The 17,959-nt window shown below is 31.7% G+C and overlaps 1 protein-coding gene across 1 annotated transcript; it reads left to right on the top strand.

Annotated features, from left to right (window-relative positions):
- Positions 1-5,391: 5,391 nt before the first annotated feature.
- LOC146931758 (senescence-specific cysteine protease SAG39-like) lies at positions 5,392-9,095 on the top strand. Its single transcript, XM_085703324.1, has 2 exons — positions 5,392-5,931; positions 8,275-9,095. The coding sequence occupies exons 1-2, from the start codon at positions 5,493-5,495 to the stop codon at positions 8,862-8,864; spliced, it is 1,029 nt and encodes a 342-aa protein (XP_085559450.1). The 5' UTR covers positions 5,392-5,492; the 3' UTR covers positions 8,865-9,095.
- Positions 9,096-17,959: the final 8,864 nt, after the last annotated feature.

Raw genomic sequence — 17,959 nt, 5'->3', positions numbered from 1 at the left:
GAATGACAATATTTTGTCTATATATGGGATGTTGACTTTAACTGGAGGGGAGTTAACATTATGAGACATATTACTTTTACATGCACTTTTCCTATTTGAGCCTGTTGACTTGGACTGTGAAACTTGTGTATCTGGATCATGAGAGTCAACATGATCCTATAGTGAAGGTGATCCCTTTTTTGGCTGTACAATATGTTTATCCTTCTTTGGCGCATCTTTTGTATCAACCTTTCTTGGAGGTGGATGCATAAATGGAGTTCATTTTTGCTCCATTTAGGTGTGCTCAATTTATCCCATTCCAAGGCATAGATGTATGACATGTGGAAAAAACAAATTCAAGGGTTGAGATTAAATAGTAAAAAATTATGCTTTATTTAGTAAAAACAAAAAACACTCTTCTCTTTCTCTCAGTAACGTACCCTTCCATCTTCCTCTCCATGATCATAGCCGTCCTCGCCCTTCTCCTCGCCGGCATCGTCACCATCACCAAGGCCCCCTTTCCTCCCGCCCCAACATGACTCTCTTTCCCATCTTCCCTTCTCCCTCTCTGTCGTAATCTAGTTTCATTGAAATTTGGGTGAATGAAAACAACCAACCTCTCACTGTGAAATTGATAAATTTGAATGGTTCATAATGAAATTAATTGGAATTCTTGTTGAATTGGAACTCTCTTCACTTGGAATGAATTGGCCTAAATTGATAAAAAGGGAAATAAATTCCAGAAAACAAAAACAGAAAAAAATAAATAATTGGAAAACCATGATGTTGATTTGTTCCTGAAACATTGGGTTCTCTTTCGGGATATTTTTTTACAACAACACTGATCTCTTATGGTTGGGATGGAAGGTAAGGGGCAGCGAGAGAAAGGTAGAGATGGAGTTATTTGAGGAAGAAGAATACCATGGATCAGTCTCTATTTTAACATTTTAATCTCAACCTTTGAATTTGTTTTTGCCACGTGTCATACATCTATACCTTGGAATGGGATAAATTGAGCACACCTAAATGGAGCAAAGATGAACCCGCATAAATGTTGTCTCCGGTAAAACTAACTGCCACAATTGCTCTTTAATATGACCTTTATGTTGTAGTCAACATCTTTAAACAAGACTTGCATTATATAACAAAATGTTAATTGGAATGTAGGAAATTGCATTCTGTTATATTATTGGGGCATTTCAGATTATACAATCCAACTTAATATGACCAAATTCAAAATATATAATCCAAAATGACCAATGTGCACCATAAATCCATGCACGACAAGTATGTTTACATGTGGCTGAAAACCCTAGTTTGGATTATATAATCTGAAATGCTTATATACATTTCAGATCATATAATCTGAAGTCTCCCAGTACCATAACAGAATGTAGAAATACATACATTAAACCACGCAGGGTTCAAAATACCAAACCTGAACCAAATCCCATTATGGTAGAAGCGATATATATATGCATGGCTATCCTTATTAACATCGACATCCTAAAAAATTTCTCCTCCACCGATGCCAACATTGTAGTTTCAATATATTCCAAAAAGTTAGGAAACTTGTCGCACATAATTTTGAACTGATTGAAATTATCAACATACGCCTGCTTTGTATCAGAATTCACAATATTCTTCCAAGCATCCATGATAGCCTTCACTACATCTTTGGATTTGATCTCTTTCCCATCCTTGACTTTGAGATCTTTAACTTTGCAATATTTCTTACATTTTGATCTAACATTTTTTCGGATGTGATACACACACATCAGAGTAGTAGCCTTCGGAAAAATAGAGTAGTAGCCTTCCAATGATCCTAGCTTCCTTGCTTCTTCTAAAACATACCTCCACTTTGGCATCACCGGAAGGAATATACTCTAGAGGTGGAAACTCAAATTTAACATTGTCATAAGGATTTTCAACAGGAGGTGCAAACTCCGTTTTCGCATCACCGGAAGGATCACCAACTAGTTGGCTTTGGCATTGTCGAGATCATCTAAAACTTAAAGTGACACGGTTGGCAACACAATTGGAGATGCAATGTCAGGTGCCAAAGTAGAAGGCATCGGTGAGAGCATCCATAACTGAAACAGTGCAAAATCATAATGAGGAAAACTAGACAGTTTTTGTACTGGCAGAGTTCAGATTGTATAATCTGAAATAGGTTGTTAATATTTTGAATTATATATTCAAAAAGAAGCCAGTACAAATTGGTTGACGTGAATCAAAGGAAAACACATATATATTGAATGAGGAATGTTTTATAGTCATACTACCTTTGCATTCAGACAAAAATGGTGTGTATGACGTTCCTTGACGACCATACTACATCTTCAAATCAAGTTTTAGCAAAAATTTGGATTTTTTTAGATGCGTAGAGTGTTTGGCGAAATAAGTAGGGAACTTATGTCAGGTTCTGGCCAAACCTATATATAGGGAGGTTTCGGATTCTGTAATCTGAAAAGTTTTCCGTCTTTTGATTATATAATCTGAACTGAGAAATTTTACAATTTTTGAGCTATCAGTACAGATAAGTTGTCGAAAATGAAAAAAAATCCACATCTCTAGTTATATAATCCGAAAAGGATGTTCGGATAATATAATTCAAAAAGGGTATTTTCAAGAAAAAATAAAGCGCGTGAGGAGTGAGTAAGGTTTAGGAAAGAAATAGTCAAAGAACAACCATAACGGTGATTACCAAACAAGTCTCATATTGTAATTCATTAAAAAAAGGCTAAACTGCACTTTTCGACCCCTAAGTTTTAAAATGTTGCGATTTTAGCCCCCTATTAAAAAAATTACAATTTTGGTCCCTTTCGTCCCAAAATTGCTGAGAAGGCGCCACATGTCCCAAAAAAGGGGCCATAATCGCAACTTTTTTAGAAGATAAGGGGTCAAAATATCATATTTCCCTTATGTTAGGGGGTCAAAAGAGCATATTTCCCTAAACATAGGGGGTCATTTTTTTTCATAGGGAACCAAAATCACAAATTTTTAAAACTTAAGAGGTGAAAAATGCACTTTAGCCTTAAAAAAAAATTTCTTATCGTACTTCTCAAATATTTTTACTAATTTATGTACAGAGCTACACATTCTAAAAATAGCATAGCCGCATGTAAATTGAGTACACATCCTTTTTTTTTTTTTTTACGTTAAAGACAATTTCATTAATGAAAGTCTGGCAACAAATCAAATGCCAAGACTGCAGAAATACAAGGCGGAGTTACACATCCTAGAAATAGCATACAATGTTTTTCTCATTATGTTTCATTTAATCTCAAAGTAAAAGCAAAGTTTAATACTTGGTTCATATATATAAGTATATAACTTTAGAAATAATTATTCTTTCAGGAAAAAAACTTTAGAAATAACTATAATTAAAGTGAACATTTTTAATAATCTAATAATAATAACTGATTGAAACTATAAAATAATAATTTTGCTAATAGTGCATGTAAATTAAATTAAATTAAATTGCTATCAAAAGATAAATACTATTCAAACAGGACAACGTGGCCATCTTAATCAAAATCAGTTGGATTGGGAATTCAAAAATTGTTGAACGTTGACCAATTGACTGGAATAAAGCTTTGGCGCACTTAACTTAGTGCTGGGCCTTCATCAAGAATCAGTTCATATTAGAAATCCATTTTCAATTGGATATATGTTATTTGGTCACACATGCTTTGGTTTATATTGTTGTGTGGAGGTTAGACTTTGATTTTGGTGGTGTTGTTAATGTTTGAGGTGTATAAGTTTTCTTTTGGATATTCGGTTTTACACAAAGCCCTTTATTTATTGTATTTTTGTCTTATCATTGTCTGGACGTTATACCATATACCCCTACAATTATACCTTCACCCATACATTTTACATAAACTACCTATTTTACCCTCGTATATAAATCTAAAAACCTCATTTTTTTTTTCATTTGTTTCAAAAAAATTCTAATGTTTCCGATGTGCACAAGAGAAAACGAAGGAGGATGTAGCGGAGAAACATAGAAAACCGTATAGCGTAACCCCAAACCAGCAGTTTCCGATTGAAATTGGTTATCGGATGACTTTTCTCCAATTGGTATAGGTTCAGTTCCAACGCATTCCAACTATTGCGGTTCAGATCTCGTTATCGGAAAACGCGTAACGATGATTCTGGTTCAGATATGGTTTACTGGAAAACTTATGGGGATGATTCCATTTCAAAATAGGCAGATGTTGTTACTAGTCAAGTCAAGCTTACAGTTGTAATAGCCAATCGAAAACTCATATATCTATTACTAGCCCTTTTTGCCATTTAATTTGAATATAGTTTTGTAAGAAAAAAAGGAACTATTTTAAGAAAAAATCATGATAGTATACATGAGTTTTGTGGAATTTATAAACATACTGGATTCGATTTATAAAGCTTTCAGGTATGAATTTCAGAATGTTATCCATCAGACTAAAAGATTAAGACAAACCATAAAATTTTTATAAAGATTTCCAGAATTATAAACATTATAAAGAATTCCATGATGACATTAGTTTTCTGGAAATTATACAAAAATTAAGCTAAACCAGAAAAGACTAAAGATTTCCGGTGTTAATCTTTTAAGTTTGCTGGAAATCATAAAGATACCAAAAAAAAGTTTTGTAGTTTTCTGAAATAAAATATTGTACCGGATATGTTAGTTATTGTTTTTTGAAAAATTATCGAAACTGAGATGCGATGTGGGGGTGAACATATCTTGAAATTGCAAATGTTGAAAGTAAGGGTGAAAATTGAATGTGTAAAATGTTAAGGTTAAAAGGGTAAAATTGGAATTATCAATAATTTGTAAGGGTGAAGGTATGAATGTTGGGGTATAGGGTAAAATTTCCTCATTGTCTTTGTTTGTTTTGTTCAGAGACTTAGTAATTGATGAAATTTTACCGTTAACAAAAATTGGTCACACAAAATGGGAAACTATACAACATACGCTCTCAATCCAGCCTTTTTTTTTCATCTAAGATAAGAGAAAATAATGATTAAAAAATTCATATCGTACAAGTACTGTATATTTATACGGTGCTCTGAAGAGGAATGATATTTGTACAACCAATTTTAAACAACTTTTGTGACAATCTTTTTTTTCCTCTTTTTTTATTGGACAATAACAAATAGAGAAAGTAAGAGGAAGAGAGAGAGAGAGAGAGAGAGAGAGAGAGAGAGAGAGAGAGAGAGAGAATAGACAATAGAGAAAGAAAGAGGAAGAGAGAGAAAATAAAAATACAATAAAAATATCAAAGAGAGTTATCACAAAAATCGTTTAAAAATCGTGCATAAAACATTTCTATTTCAATTGTGGTGGTGACTGCTATTTTGATCCACTATTGAAGATTCCTTGCTCACCCCTATATATAAATCACCGAAGGTACCACTTTTGTTGCAAACCCAATTATCTTTGAGTGTGTGTGACACAATACACATTTAACACTTGAACAAATCAAAGCTACTAAAAAAGAAAGAAAAAAAAAAATCAGAAAATGACTTCCCCAAACAATTTTATTATACCTATGTTTCTCATTTTCACAACATGGATGCTCCCTCATGTAATGTCTAGCAGGGTTCTTGAACCCTGCTTGTCAAATAAACATGAGAAATGGATGACACAATTTGCAAAATCTTATAAAGATGCCGCAGAGAAGGAAAAACGTTTTCAAATATTCAAGAACAATGTGGAGTTCATTGAATCGTTCAATGCTGTTGGAGACAAACCCTTCAACCTTAGTATTAACCATTTTGCCGACCAAACTAATGAAGAATTTAAGGCTTCACTTAATGGCAAGAAGAAGTTATATAATGAAATTGGCACTTTAAATGAAACTACATCGTTCAAGTATCACAATGTAACCTATGTTCCAACTAACATGGATTGGAGGAAAAGAGGTGCTGTCACTCCTATCAAAAACCAAGGATCATGTGGTACGTACATAATAAACCAAATATATATTATAATAAGAGTTAAGAATTAAATTTGATTTTCGTGTCTTTAAAATTTATGTTTCCTCAAGTTTAGTCATTATATAAAGGGTCATGCTAATCGGTGCCCCCGGGGCACTAGTTAAGCACACCATAAAAGGAAAGCATTATTAAAAAAGGAAATTTTTAAAACTTTTTATGAATTAATTACACAATTTTCACTATATTAATTACTATAAAATTTCATTTTTTAGTACCCTTAACCAGTGGCCCGGATTTTAGTCATTACTTTGATTTATAGGGACAAAATGTAGAGACTAAAAACACATTTTTTTGGTTGTAAAAATTAATAAAAATAGAGACTAAGATTAAATAAAATTTATACATGGACTGAACTTAAATGTCACAATTTTTTAGGAACTAAAAACATATATAATCATATCATGTAACAAATAACACTAACACTATAATTATTAGCTTTTTTTTTTGGCTAAAGTGCAACTTTGGCCCCCTATCTTTTAAAAAGTTGCGATTTTGACCCCCTAAGTTTGAAAACTACAATTTTGGTCCCCTATGTTTTAGCCCCTTTGCATATTTGGTCCTTTTGGTCAATTTTGACCAAGTCAACGCATACGTGGCATGCCACGTGTGTAATTAATTAAATAAAAAATCAAAAAAATCAATTTTTAAATAAAATAAATGAAAAAAATAATAAAAAATTCTGGAAAAATTAAAAATAATAAAAAATATTAAAAAATTCTGGAAAAATGAAAAATAATGAAAAAATAAAAAAAATAAATTTTTTTCCAGATTTTAAATTAAATAAATGAAAAAAATCAAGAAAATCAATTTTTAAATTAAATAAATGAAAAAAATAATAATAAATAATTAAAAAATAATGAAAAAATTCGAAAAAAATACGGAATTTTTTTTAAAAAATCTATCAAATTTGAACTTATTTTTTTCGAATTTTTTTCGAAAATTTTTTTTCAAACTTTTTCCATAATCTTTTACAGAATTTTCTAATGTTGAAAATTTGACATTCTAAAGGCGCAAGGAAACGAAAAAAGTATACACAAAAACACTGGCGAGAATAGAACTTGGCCACAAATTTGGTACATATTTCTTCTTTAGGGAAATGAATGTTTCCATGACATTACTTTTTCGAATAAGTGATTCTTGGAATTTTCCATAAATTTTTGTGAAATTTTTTTCGTTTTTTTAATCATTTTTATTAATATTTTTATTTTTCAAGAATGTATTTCATTTTTTTGTAATATTTTTTCGTTTTTAAATTTTTTCATTATTTTTCATTTTTCCAGAATTTATTTCATTTTTTTGTAATATTTTTTCATTATTTTTTTCGTTTTTTAAAAAATCTGGAAAATTTGACATTATTTTTTTCGAATTTTTTCATTATTTTATAATTTTTTATTATTATTTTTTTCATTTATTTAATTTAAAATTTGATTTTCTGGATTTTTTTTTCATTTATTTAATTTAAAATCTGTGAAATTTTTTATTTTTTTATATTTTTTTCATTATTTTTTATTTTTCAAGAATTTTTTAATATTTTTTTATTATTTTTTCATTTATTTTATTTAAAAATTTATTTTTTCGATTTTTTATTTTTTTAATTAATTAATTACACACGTGGCATGCCACGTATGCGTTGACTTGGTCAAAATTGACCAAAAGGACCAAATATGCAAAGGGGCTAAAACATAGGGGACCAAAATTGTAGTTTTCAAATTTAGGGGGCCAAAATCGCACCTTTTTGAAAGATAGGGGGCCAAAGTTGCACTTTAGCCTTTTTTTTTAGTGGCCGGGGTTCGAACCCCGGAAGCTTTTTTTTTTTTGTAGTGGCCGGGGTTCGAACCCCGGACCTTGCATATATTATGCATTGTCCATACCAACTGAACTAAGCTCACGAGGACACCCTATAATTATTAGCTAAAAAAAAACTATTACATAATGATGGATATATCGACATATTCAGAGATCGAAAAAATATGTCAAATGGTCACTAACATTAGCGACCATGACTTAGTGACTTTCGATCAGTTGGTCTCTAAAGCAACTACAAACTTATTTAATGTCCGAATTAGAGACCGATTTAAGACCAATTTGAAAAAAATGGTCGGTCCATAATATTTTTTTTATATAGCATAGAATCTAATAAGTAGGTGCTAAACAAAAGTTTACATATCCATTTAATCATATTTTACTGTCATAACATTTATCACTTTCTTCTATGAAAATAAACATATAGTTTTCTAACACACTTGCACAAATATTTTGGTTGTTATATGAACTTGTGAAAATAATATAAACTTGTGAAAATAGGTAGTTGTTGGGCATTTTCAACTGTGGCTTCCATAGAAAGTATCCACCAAATAACAACAGGTGAACTAGTGTCGCTATCAGTACAAGAACTGGTAGATTGTGTGAGAGGTAATAGCAGTGGATGCAGTGGTGGTTACTTAGAAGATGCATTCAAATTTATTGCAAAAAATGGAGGAATAGCAAGTGAAGCAAACTACCCTTACAAAGAAACAGACGAGACATGCAAAGTTAAGAAGGAAGCAAAGCCTGTAACTGAGATTAAAGGGTACGAGAAAGTTCCTGCCAATAGTGAAAATGATCTTCTAAAAGCTGTGGCAAATCAACCTGTATCAGTTTATGTTGATGCAGGAAGTTCTGGATTTCAGTTTTATTCAGGTGGAATTTTTACAGGAAAATGTGGAACTGATACAGATCATGTTGTTACTGTGGTTGGTTATGGTGTATCACATGATTATACCGAGTATTGGTTAGTAAAAAATTCATGGGGTACTGGGTGGGGTGAGAAAGGGTACATGAAATTGAAGAGAAACACTCATTCTAAAAAAGGTTTATGTGGAATTGCCACCAATCCTTCTTACCCCGTTGCTTAATGCTATTATTATCTGCTACCACATATATTCAACTAAAAAAGGTATATGCTATTATTTTGGAATGTGCACGTGTGTATGTAGGTTGTGTTCCTAAAGTGGGTGCATAAAATGCCAAAAAATAAAGTGGGTGCATAAGAACTTATAGTTTTGTTTGTGAAGAACTGGTAGGTTTGTAAACTTCATGTTCTCAACCATATAATATAATGAAATAACTATTGTCTTTGGGTGTTACTTCTTTTTGGGGTAATAGGTACTTAATACTTATGTTTTATTTCGTTTGATAAAATTGCTGGATTAGGTAATAGGTGTATACTTGTGAAATAAGCTATTTAGTTTCAATTATGAGCAACTCTTCCATAGTCATAATCCCAAAAAATTAAAAGAAAAGTAATTTAGTCACATCATTTAACACTATTTAATTCTTTTCTCTTTAAATTTTGTGTAACTAAGTGAGTATGCCCAAACATAATTTATTTGGGTTTGTGACTATATAAGTATTTCTCATAATCACATATCGTTAACCATGCATCTCTATGTTTCGCTGATAATGAGAAATCTATATTTAATCTTTTAAGTTCTGATATCTCAAGTGGTTTGTAATTGTAAACCTAACTCAATGTTCCGCAACTAGCGTTTCCAAATGAATCACATGTCCTTTAGATAAAAAAGTATATTTCTAGCATTTTTTTTAAATAAATGTTCAATTTCAGAGTTTAATTTCAAAAAAACATTAAGCACAAGTATAGAGTCAATGATATAACAAAACAAAACTTATCATGTTAGCAAGAAAATTATCACGCAAAATCAGGGCCGGTCCAACATGTCAAGAGGCCTAAAATAAATTTTATAACGAGGTTTTTTGGAATTAAAAAAAATTACACAATGCTTATTAAAAGCATAATAAATCATTTTTTTAAAAGAATAATAAATCAAATTTTGTTGAGTCCAAAATTTGACCTTAGGAACAAAATGATTTGAGACCTTAAAATTGACCAACTAAGCTAAACAAATATTGATTATTAATATGTCATATTATATACTTATAGCTAAGTTGATTTATTTTGAGGCCTAAAGCCTTTGTTTGGGTGGCTTTGGCCCTTAGGCCAGCCCTACGCAGAACCCGCAAGGCTGAACATGGGGCACCATGATCACATTAGCAAGGGAATTATCATGCACAACCAATAAAATTAGCCAAGAAAAGGCAATTATCATTTTAGGCTACATCGTTTGGCTAATAGATATAGGTTTTGTTATAAATACTTAGATCTAACACTGTAATTAGAAACATCGAATCAATCTAACATGTTGTCTTCACATTTTTATCCCGTTAACTTTCTGCCTTTATCTTTATTTTTATGCATTCTTTAGTGTAGCTTAAACAAAAATCCAAAAAACCAGACCTAATGCTCTACTAGAGAAGTTAGGGAACCTACGCTTGAGAGACAAAGTTTCTCTATCAATGTCAATCACTTGAACTAAAAAGAATCACAATTGAAGAAACTCAACTGATTTCGACTAATTTCAACCTCCATCAACAACTACTCATAGTGATGTAGCTTGCAACAAGATATAAAATGAGATGGATTGGTGCATCAATGCATGATTCCTCCAAAGTATGATGATCCACCTGTTGGAAATTTAGGTCTTAATAAATAAAAACAGATTTCATAAAACATGTTCAACAATTATGAATCAATAGCGGAAGCAAACAAAGCATTGAACATGATTATGATCGGATCTACGACATGTTTGATTTATCAAGGATATTAAGAATTAGGGTATTAGGAATACGTGGATAAAGCTTTCATGTAACCCTCTCGACAACGGCAATAAGGAGAGAAGGTGATCTGAAACAAACATCAACATCAACACGGTTAGCGGCGGCTGATTTGGTTCTTCCTCAACCGGTACCTTTATGCCTCAAGTTCTCTTCAGATGGGGAGAAGAAAGAGTTTGCCGTGTCCGGTATATTGGGGACCATAGCCTATTTTATATTGGATGACCATTAGGGTTTCCCATTATTCCGTTAATGGGCCATCCAGACATCCACTCATATTGAGTCCATATCCATTAATTAATTAATTAATATTCTAAATAGAAATCTAATAGCCTTATTACTTAATTTGATCACTAATCAACTAAGGCACAATTGATAAATAGCTAATATAATTATTATTACGATATTTGCCCACATAATGATATTGGAATATAATAAAATATTCCAACAATCTCCCACTTGGGCTACATATCTTAATAATTATATCAGAATTCTTTAGGCGCGCATCCGAATGCTATTTATCTTTAGATTTCAACTTTACAATCTGGTCCACCTCATACATTAATAATGGGACCACCGCGGCTGTCGTCACTGACGTATAATGTGACGGAACCCCGACGACCACCATATCAATGCACTTGATGACATAGATCGATATGGATGAGTGGCATGGAAATTTCATGCAATGTGATCTCTAAATCATGTCTATTTCCAACTGATCCAACTTAAAAACTTTAGTGAGATCAAAACTGAAGTTTGCAAATTCAATATTCGCACAAAATGATACATAAATGGTTATAATAAACATAACCTCGTGAACTTTATTTCTGCAGAAAATCATAACATAAAGTCTGTATCAATACCAAAACAAAAGTATAGAACATAAAGTAAAAGAGACTCCCACTAATCCAAGACATCCTTAATGACAACAAGCATATGAAAGACCTTATGTGTCATGTCTTTAAATAGCGGATCAGCTAGCATAAAGTTTGTCTCTACTTGTTCTATCATTCAACAACAATAATCTATAAGGTAATGCACCTTATAAACTTTGTTATCAAATAACTATACGACTGAATTATGTCACTATATAACTTGAGTGGTCTTTCGATGCCTTTAACGATATGCAACCAAGTGACATAAATACTTACAGTCATTTCTTGAGTTAGGATGTATGTCATATACTGACATCCAAAAGTCAGAGTCTGACACAAAAATGATCTCCAAATTGTCAGATCTCTGATGTGAGCATAAGCTCTCTTGTTCTCTTTAATAATCCTTAAGGTTGCTTTTCAACAATTCAAACTTTGAATTGCTCAAGTATCTGCCAAACAATCTGATTATATATGCTATTTCCAAATGCATATAAATAAGATCATACATAAAAATCCTATAGACAAAGCGTAGGAAAATACTTAATTTTCTGAATTTATAAATTTTCTAATGGGCAATATTTGAGACTTGTCATACCCTAATTTTGGACATAAAAATACTAACTCAATTCTTCTTATCTTGCATTTCAAGTCATTTGATTTGTCTCTGATCAATTACATCTTTCTCTGCATTTTATTTCAATATTACTTGCAAAATTCACATAAAAGGGTATTTTAGTCATTTCCTATGTTAAAATTTCTTTCAGTCTTTGAAAAGTTGTTTGAGTCCTTTCAAATAGTTTGAATAAGTCTTCATTTCAATTCTATGTCAAAATCCATTTCAAAAATTGCATTTGAAGTCATTTTGAGTCAGTTTAGCCCCTAGGGGCATTTTAGTCTTTTGAAGTATTAAAGTTCTGTCTAATCTCTTAAAATTGTCTCTGAGTCTTTTAATTTTGCCTGTATAGACTCTTGCTTCAATTCCCTGTTAAGAATCCATTTTAAAATTGCATCTGAGTCGTTTTAAGTCAGTTTAGTCCCTAGGGGACATTTTGGTCATTTCACACAAAATTTTGGCAGAGAGAGGTTACTTTGAAGTACCTCATTTAAGTAATTGGTTCATTTTAGTCCATTTTGTGTCTTTTATTGGTTTCACTTTACGTTTTTCCAATTCACCAATTTTATTCCAATTTTATTATTATTTTCATTTTAGTCCCTAAACTGTTAGAAATTGCACTTTGGTCCTTTTATGTCATTTTTTAGGTTTTTTTATTTTTAATCTTTAGTCCTTTAAGTCATTTTTTGCTTTAAGTCCTTTTGAGTCAATTGCAGTCCAGTCATTTAATTCCAATAAATTGCAGATTGGTCCTTAATATTTTTTTGCAGGAAAGTCCTTTAAGTCCTGGAAATTGCAGAATGGTCCAAAAGTTAGTTACAGACTCATGATCACGTGGCAAGCCATCATTGGCCTACAGATACACATGTCAGCTATATAAAAGGTCCCAATCATTGCCATTCCACTCAGAATGCAACAACTCAGCAAAACTCACCAATAACACGTTTCTAATTTTCTCTCTGATCATCAAAGATCAAACACCAAAATTTCCAGAAAAACCTTCAAGAACATTCATAACAAAAACCCTAACCGTTTCCAGAACTTCAAAATTCCTTAGATTCATATCAATTTCATCAACACAAAGCTTAATTCAGCAGTTATTGTGCAAGATCAATTGGAATTGATACGAATTCTCAGAGATTCATCAAGAATCTTCATCATTGAATTCGTACCTTCGCAATTCAAGCACAAAGTGCGATCACGAAGGATTTTCTTGAGAAGAGAAGAAGAGAAATTGAAGCAAAATCAAACCAGTTCGAAGAAGAAGAAGATCAAGCACCGATTTATTTTCGGTTTTGAAGCTTACCAGAAGAACCAAAAGCTCGCAAGGATCTATCTGTTCGAATCCCCAAGCGAATTCAGGTAAATACGTAAAACCTTCTCATATTCATCATCGAAGATTCGTATTAAAAAATGAACGGTGAATCCAAATGAAAAGCTTTAAAAAAATTCGAACAAGTTGAAAACCGAAACCCTAAAACACAAAATCATGAAGATTCACCGTTTACTTTTTAATTCAGAGTTCAAATTCATCATTAGCATAGGAAACGAATCAGATTAGGGTTTCAGTTCCAAGAAAGCTTCAAAAATCCGAAACGTTTCGAATTTGTGAAGGTTTAAGATCAAAACCGTTCGAATCGGTATAGATCGAAACATTTCGAACATCTTTCTTCGAAAAACATCTGGATCGAAACGTTTCAAACAATTTTCTTCAGAAAATATCCAAATCGAAGTGTTTCAAACAAAAAATATCCAGATCGAATCGTTTCAAACGATTTTCGTCAAAAAGCATCAAGATCGAAACATCTCGAACTGTTTCCGTTGAAAAACGCTTAGATCGAAACGTTTCAAACGGTTTCCTTCAAAAACAACAAAATCGAAGCATTTCGAATAATTTTTCTTCGAAAAAGTATCAAGATCCAAAATGTTTTGTCCGATCTACGTTGATGTGTGGTTTAGTTGTGATATGTGGCTTGAATCCATGTGTGTTGTGGAAAGAGGATGAGTAAAAGCATGTGAAGATGAGAGAACGAGAAAATGAGAGGCGGAGAGGATGAGAGAAGACGAACCCTAGAGAGAGAATATTAGGTTTGGAATGAATAAAAACCGGTCCCATGCCTTTTTATACCACTTGAACCAAACCGGTTCAAACGAACCAGTCTGGTTCATGTTTGGTCCACTCTCTCCTGCTTTCTTGACCGTTTGATCTGGTTCTTATTTATGTGTACGGTGCAGATTTAACATTGTTGTGTTCCTTCTTTGGCTTATGGTGTGCCACGCGCCCTCAATCCTTGGATCTAGGGTTTTCAGGATCCTGGATCAATCCAACGTCCCTGATACGTTTGGATAGTCCAGGATCCGCTTCCCCTTTGGGCCTGGACCTCTTTTCATTTTTCCTTCGTTTTTCTTGCTAATTACACCACTGTGTCTTGCTATTTGTACCCCTGTCTCATTAAAAATTTTATTAAAATTCCTAAAATTTTTCCTATGTGTTTTAGTATATTTCTTGGTGTCTTTTTGAATGTTTTGCATAATAAAAATTGATAAAAATGTGCATGATATTACTTGTGATCAGTTTGTTTTTCTTGAGAATTTTTGCTAAGGTTTTGATGTGATATGTTGTTAAAATGATACATGTACTTGTTATGTAGTTTTGTGATGTGCTTGCCTCTGATTTGAATCTCTTTTCTACTGTTTGTGAATGTGATTTGTCAATTTCTTGTGTTACAAGTTATGTGGAAAAAATTAAATGCCAAATATGCCTAGATATATCATAGATTTTGACTTGAATGTGTTCTTATAACTCTCATATTATTAATTGTGATAAAACTCTTTATGAAATCGTCATGATGTGAGGATTATAAGTCATATACTTGTCTTGATATCGTGGTAAATTTTGGGTGAATTTAGTTACTTTTAGGTTAAAACTTCATTAACTTTTGCCAAGTTTTTTTAGTATTTCTTTTGCTTATAATCTTCAATTCCTATGATTCCTTATCCCACTAACCATTTCATTTCCTGTTTCATACTCCATAAAGCATCCCATACTTCATCCCCTTCTTCACTTTATCTCTTGCATTTTTAAGCTTTACCAAAACTTAGTATGTAAAGACCTAGGAGTTTTGTAATTTCTTTTATATTTTAATTTCTTGCAAGACCATAGAATGTATCTAGGCCAATGATGTAAAGGACAATGGACTCTAATGATGTACACCGACACAAGCACCGACACATGCACACACATCACATAGATACTTTTAGATGTATGCTTAGGTTATGCATGTTTAGATGTATGTTTAGGATTGCATGTTTAGATGAATGTTTAGGATTTACACTTAGAAAAATCAATTTTCCAAAAAACTTGAACAACATCACTTGAAAACCTTTTCCAAAAAATATAGGAGTCAAAACTCCTTTGCATTTTCCCTTTATTTTCTTAATCAAATTTCAATGAAAATTAATCATACTTTGACTTTCTTTTGCAAAATAGCTAATTCAACCTCACAATTTCACAATCTTATGCCCTTGAGGCCTCTCTCTCTCATTCTTCAAAATTCCATTTTCAAACTTAAAATCAACCAACAAAAACAAAAAACATTTTTTGGAAGAGAACTACGGTGGATTTGATCCCTTAAAAGGGTACGTAGGCAAGGAAACAATATTCCTTCAATTCAAATAAAATAAAAATTCAAACGCTTTCTTCTCCCTCCAATTCTGGACTTAGAAAACTCTTAGGCTTAATATCATCTTTCAAAATAGCATTTAAAAATAAAGTGCGCGCGTAGAAAGTAAAGACGGTTCCTATAGGATACTATAGTCGTTATGGGTGCCTAACACCTTCCCGTAGCGAAAACAACTCCCGGACCTCGATTCTCAAGGGTTTTGCTTACTTTTTCCCTTCCCAAGAAAAAATAAGATATCACCGGTTAAAAAGGTTCAAACGTAATCAGTGTTTGACACCCGAAAAACCAAGATAAAACAAGACTAAAAGTCTCTCTCAGTGATTGTCACCTATAATTTATTATGTCAATTTATTTTCAACTTTATTGATATAAACCTTTTGTGACATCTGAAGGATACTTTGAGAGTAATCTCTAAGAATCTAAAACTTAATACAAAAGAAGTGTCCCCAAGATCTTTCATCGCTAAACTTTCATTAGAGATATTCTTGGTTTCACATAACTAATATATCAATGTTGACTAAACAAAATATAATTGACACATTAAACTTGAACTATAAATTTACTCCCACTGATCTTAATAAAACCACATTTCTCCATAATGTTATCTCAAAACCAAATGAGACAATTACTTTATGAGAATTTGTTGTAACACTAAAGAGACAAATTTCTTAACTCATAAGTGGATTTCATGACTTTGCAAACCATCTATTTTGTATCAATTGACACAAAAGTTTGATTCAGTTGCATCATTAATGTCACCATTAAGAAACACTATATTGAAATCCATCTTGTGCAGCTCCAAAATTATAGTAAGCAAACTAGTATCATGACTGTCCTAATAGAGTCATTCAATTAAACTAAATAGAATTTCTCTTTTCAGTCAATTCTTAATAACACTAGAATCCCTAGTTCTTGAGGGTGTTGAGTTTGATCTATATGAAATAGTTTCTTAACTTGATTGAGAGGAAGAACAATAATGTCCTCATGAGGATCCAAATATACTATAATAATAATAGTAACTATATGAATTAATTTAGAACTAATTCTTCCTCATTTAATTTTGTTCTATTACCATATCTCTCCCCCAAACTCAATATCCTCAAGAAAACTTAACAATTTATGTCTCAAAATTTTCTTAATTTGTGGGACGAAAACTTAAAGTATTTAAAACCTTAAACAATATAGAATGTCACAAGTCATAACTAAATTGACTCTAATAATTGAACTTAAAAGACACATTGAATCATCATAAAATAAAAAAAATAAAAATATATTGATTCATTCAAAGAAAAATTAAGACAAAAATTAATCCAAGTAATGATTCACTAAATTGTCTTTTAAATACAAAAAATAATCCATTAATGACAATCCAAAAATATTTCAAAAAATGAATAAAGCAATCTTTATCGACTTTGTCCATTCTAAATTGATATATCTTTCAACATCATTGGACATAAGTTAGTCAAGACTACTTTCCTTTATTTGCCCTTGTCTTTTGAGGTATTTTCCGAATGAGCACTATTTTATTTTCTCTTGCTTCAACTTTTCCTTATTTGCACACTTTATGAATTGATCATTTAAATGATCATTTCTAACTGGAACAGTTATAAACTTAATTGTGCAAAGAGAATACTAAATACTGAATTTTCGAACAAGTCATATGATAGTCGAAATTACTGAATTTTCGAACAAGTCATATGATAGTCGAAATTATAGTGTCTTAGCAAGATTAAATGGTTACATAATGTGCTCCTAACATTTTATTTGCCTAATAACCTTAGTGAAATACCCACTCTCCAATGAGAGCTTGTCTTTCTCTATATTGCTTTAAAAGCACTTTAAGCAAAGAAAATATGACAACAAATTTGTCATCTTAAATAACACCTCTAATACATATGATATTTTAGCTTTATGATCTCACGTGACCTATGAGATTTGGTGTATACGCACTTATCAAACTTAATTCTCACATTAGTTGCTGAATTTGTGAGAGAATGTGAGTTTCACCAACCTTATTTAAGGTCTAGATCCTAGAACAATGTTAATGTTCTTCTTTAAATCCTATATCAGAATTTAACTTAAATTATCAGATACATAAACTATATTAATTTAAAGAGAACAAGAGTAGCAAAATGTACTCACCAAAA

This window comes from Medicago sativa, chromosome 4, assembly GCF_051527215.1.
Source record: "Medicago sativa cultivar Bolivia chromosome 4, Bolivia_mono, whole genome shotgun sequence".
Taxonomy (NCBI): domain Eukaryota; kingdom Viridiplantae; phylum Streptophyta; class Magnoliopsida; order Fabales; family Fabaceae; genus Medicago; species Medicago sativa.
This window is presented reverse-complemented; position numbering and strand designations above follow the sequence as displayed.